We start from the raw sequence: 3,044 nt of genomic DNA on the forward strand, positions 1-3,044 counted from the left end.
AGCAGCAGGCGGAGCAGGGCTGGAAGAATGGTCCCGAGTATGTGGCTGGGGAGCCAGGGGCTTATTTGGGACTGAGGAATAAATTGGGAAACAAGGTGGTGGTTATTGGGCAGGAAGGGGAAGAAGCGTGTGGTGTCCACAGGTCCCTGGGATCTGGCTGGGGCAAGCAGCGCAGGAGGAGCCTGGGGGTGGCTGGCGGGGCTGGGACGTGCCTGAGGGTCCCACTCGGTCACTGCGGCAGGCAGGCGGGCCGGGAAGCAGGCAGGGAGCTGGGAAGGGCAGGAGTGCCGCGGCACCGGCTGGGAGGGACAGGCAGGGCATGTGAGGACAGGGGACAAAAGACTGGTGCCCATCTGCCCCAGCCATGCTGCTCTGTAAGCACTGGGGACTGGAAGTGGGAAAGCAGCGAGCTGTGATGGGGATGGTGTGGGGAAAGGGCTGGGATCTCTCCTGGTGGGATGGGGGGTGAGCAGAGGGCTCCACCCTGTGCAAGTCCCTGCCTCTCTGGGTCTCCCAGATCTTGGTCTCGCTGGCAGAAGGCAGGGTACTGCCGGAGGCTTCACCTGGAGGGCTGGGGGATGTACCTGCCTTCTCCCCTCACCCCTGGTGGCTCTGGCAGTGTTTCCCTAGAGATCCCCAGCGGGGATGAGAGAAGCATCAAGAAGCTCCGGCAGCGGTAGGACCTGGAGGAGAGGGAGCAGCCCCCCCTCGGGTGAGCCAGCCAGCAGCGCAGAGGGACGGGGCGGGTGCTGCGGGGTTGGGACGCATCGTCCCAAGCCCCCATACCCAGGGGATGGAGGGCTGATGAGTTTTGTTGACTTTGACTGCATCCCACGGGGGGGAAGGGGAGTGTCAGCCTGATTTGAAGAAGAGGCGAGGTGGGGAGGGTGAGGCAGTTGGGCACCCAGCTTGCCCTGAGGGCTGCAGCCTGACTTCCCCCTGCCCCGGCCTCTTCAGAAAATCCCCGCCTAGCGTCGGTCCCGTGGTTTACCAAGGCTGGTTTGGGCATGTGTGCCACTGCCTCACCCGTGCCGGGGCCCTCCCGCTGCTGGAGGAAGCAGTGGGGTTTCTTGGTTTTAGGGGTGCTGGTGCGTTTCCCACAGAGGGGGGCTGCTCACGGCCGCCCCAGTGTGCGGTGGTGGTGGGATGTTGTCCTCCATGGGGTGGTTGGGGTCCAGCGGTGCTTTCCTTGACGGAGATGCCCTCAGGCGGTGTGTTCTTCATCCAGGAGAGCTTCGTGCTGCAGCACGTGGCCGCCCTGTGTGAGTGGATGTTCATCATCGATGTCCTGGTCTTCTACGGCACCTTCACCTTTGAGTTTGGGGCCATCTCCACAGACACCTTCCTGAAAAAAAAACGGGCCCCCAAGTTACAAAGGCGAGAGTGGCGTGTCCAGCACAGCCCACATCCACAGCCATGCGGAGGGCCTGGCTATGGCCTGACCCGCAGGGGAGGCAGGCTCATGGTGGGGACCCCCAAATTGGGCTCTACCAGTGACTCCCCTGGGTTTGAATGTCTCCGAGACCCTGGCTGCCTCGGGATGCGTGTGTGCGTGTGTGTGCACGCGTGGGCGTGCGGTGCCCTCCCCTCCTGGTGGGAGCTGCGGCTGGAGCTCCTCCGGCAGCCAGTGTCCCCTGCAGGAGCTGCCCCCTCCCTGCCCGCAGGGTTTGGGGTCACTGCTGGGGTGCAGGGATGCCAGCCCGGTGCTGCTATCGGCAGAGCTGGGATCTGCCCCTGAGCCTCTGGGGTTGCCCCGTCTGATTTGGAGGCAATCGTATGGAGGCGCCCTTCTGTAAGGGAGGTGGGGGAACGGGGGGCTCGCCCTCCCCTCACCATGCAGGCCTGGTGTGCTGGGGAAGGGGGGGTCGCCGTTCCTCCCTGGTCTATGGCCACCATGGGGGCCAGGTTCAGCGGGGCAAGCCTTCCAGCCAGCCGCCCTCAGTGTCAGGGGACCCAAAAACCTGGAGTGCCTTTTCCCCTCCTGGGGAGGTGACGGCAGTGCCAGTCTGTCTGCACTCCCTGCCTGCCTTCCCCGGGTGGGGTAGAGCCTTGTGCTGCTGCAGGATGGCACCAGCAGCCCCGGCTGGACCGCGCTGGCCCTCTCAGCCAGGGCTCTCACTGCTCAGGGCCTTCCATGATGACTTTCCCACATTTTTTGTCAGCTTATAGGAGAATTGCTGAAGCAGGTTTCACCTCTTGGGCCACAGCATTCCTGTGCCTCCCTGGTGGTCAGCTAAGTTAGGAAATAGGTCTCCGCATTTACTACACCGGGGACGTCCAAGCACAGTGCCTGCAGAGCGGCCGATTTCCCCGCCATAGCGCTGCCACCTAAGCTTCCCCGCCGGGGAGCCTGGACGCCCCAGCCCCGCTCTCCCAGGGGGTGCGGGCACGGAAAGGGGAAGCACTGCTGTAGGAGCAGAGGAAGCCCACACCCCGGTCTGCTGGGACTCCCAGATCCGTCCTCCCGTGCCTTCCCCAGCGCCCAGCCCGTCCAGTGCCTGCCTGCTGGGAGCCTGTCCCGCTCGGCCCCAGCCTCCTCGGGCTGAGCCCCAGCCTGGGCCTCCCGGCGGGGGGCTGAGGTGGAGGGGTGGGGTGTAGAGGGGGTTGAATGCGTGTGTGTCTGTGTGTGTGTGTGTGTCTATATAGATCTACATATATATATATACACATATATATATATATAAAAAAAATTTTTCCCTTGTCCCTGGAGAGGGGCATTTGCTGCTGCTGTGCGCATTGATCAGGTTGGGCTTCCCGATTTGCCCACCTTTTCAAAATCGGCCTATAAATCCACCAGTATATGTAGTTCAAAGAAAAGCATTTCTGACTTTTATATCTAATATATGTTTTTAAAAAATATATATAGAGAGAGAACAGTGAATTTACAATAATAAAAGTGAAAATCGGCCAAGGGCGAGGCAGACCATCCTTCCCTGCTGTGCCGGGCTGGGGTAGTGACCGGCTTTGGGGCCGGGGTCCGAAGGGGTGGGGGACGAAGGCTCCTGCGGGTCTCGGGGCACGGCCGGGAGCCGGGGCTCGGTGCG

The 3,044-nt window shown here is 62.2% G+C and overlaps 1 protein-coding gene across 1 annotated transcript in view; it reads left to right on the plus strand.

Annotated features, from left to right (window-relative positions):
• TMEM150A (transmembrane protein 150A) overlaps positions 1 to 1,491 on the plus strand; it is a 7,754-nt gene extending 6,263 nt beyond the window's left edge. The window contains 2 exon segments of the mRNA XM_035897401.1: positions 1,209 to 1,368; positions 1,370 to 1,491. Of these exon segments, the coding sequence (XP_035753294.1) occupies positions 1,209 to 1,368; positions 1,370 to 1,442 (233 nt within the window). The 3' untranslated portion in view covers positions 1,443 to 1,491.
• The last annotated feature ends 1,553 nt before the right edge of the window (positions 1,492 to 3,044 follow it).

The sequence above is a fragment of the Egretta garzetta genome, unplaced genomic scaffold, assembly GCF_000687185.1.
Source record: "Egretta garzetta isolate BGI_Z169 unplaced genomic scaffold, ASM68718v1 scaffold56, whole genome shotgun sequence".
NCBI lineage: Eukaryota > Metazoa > Chordata > Aves > Pelecaniformes > Ardeidae > Egretta > Egretta garzetta.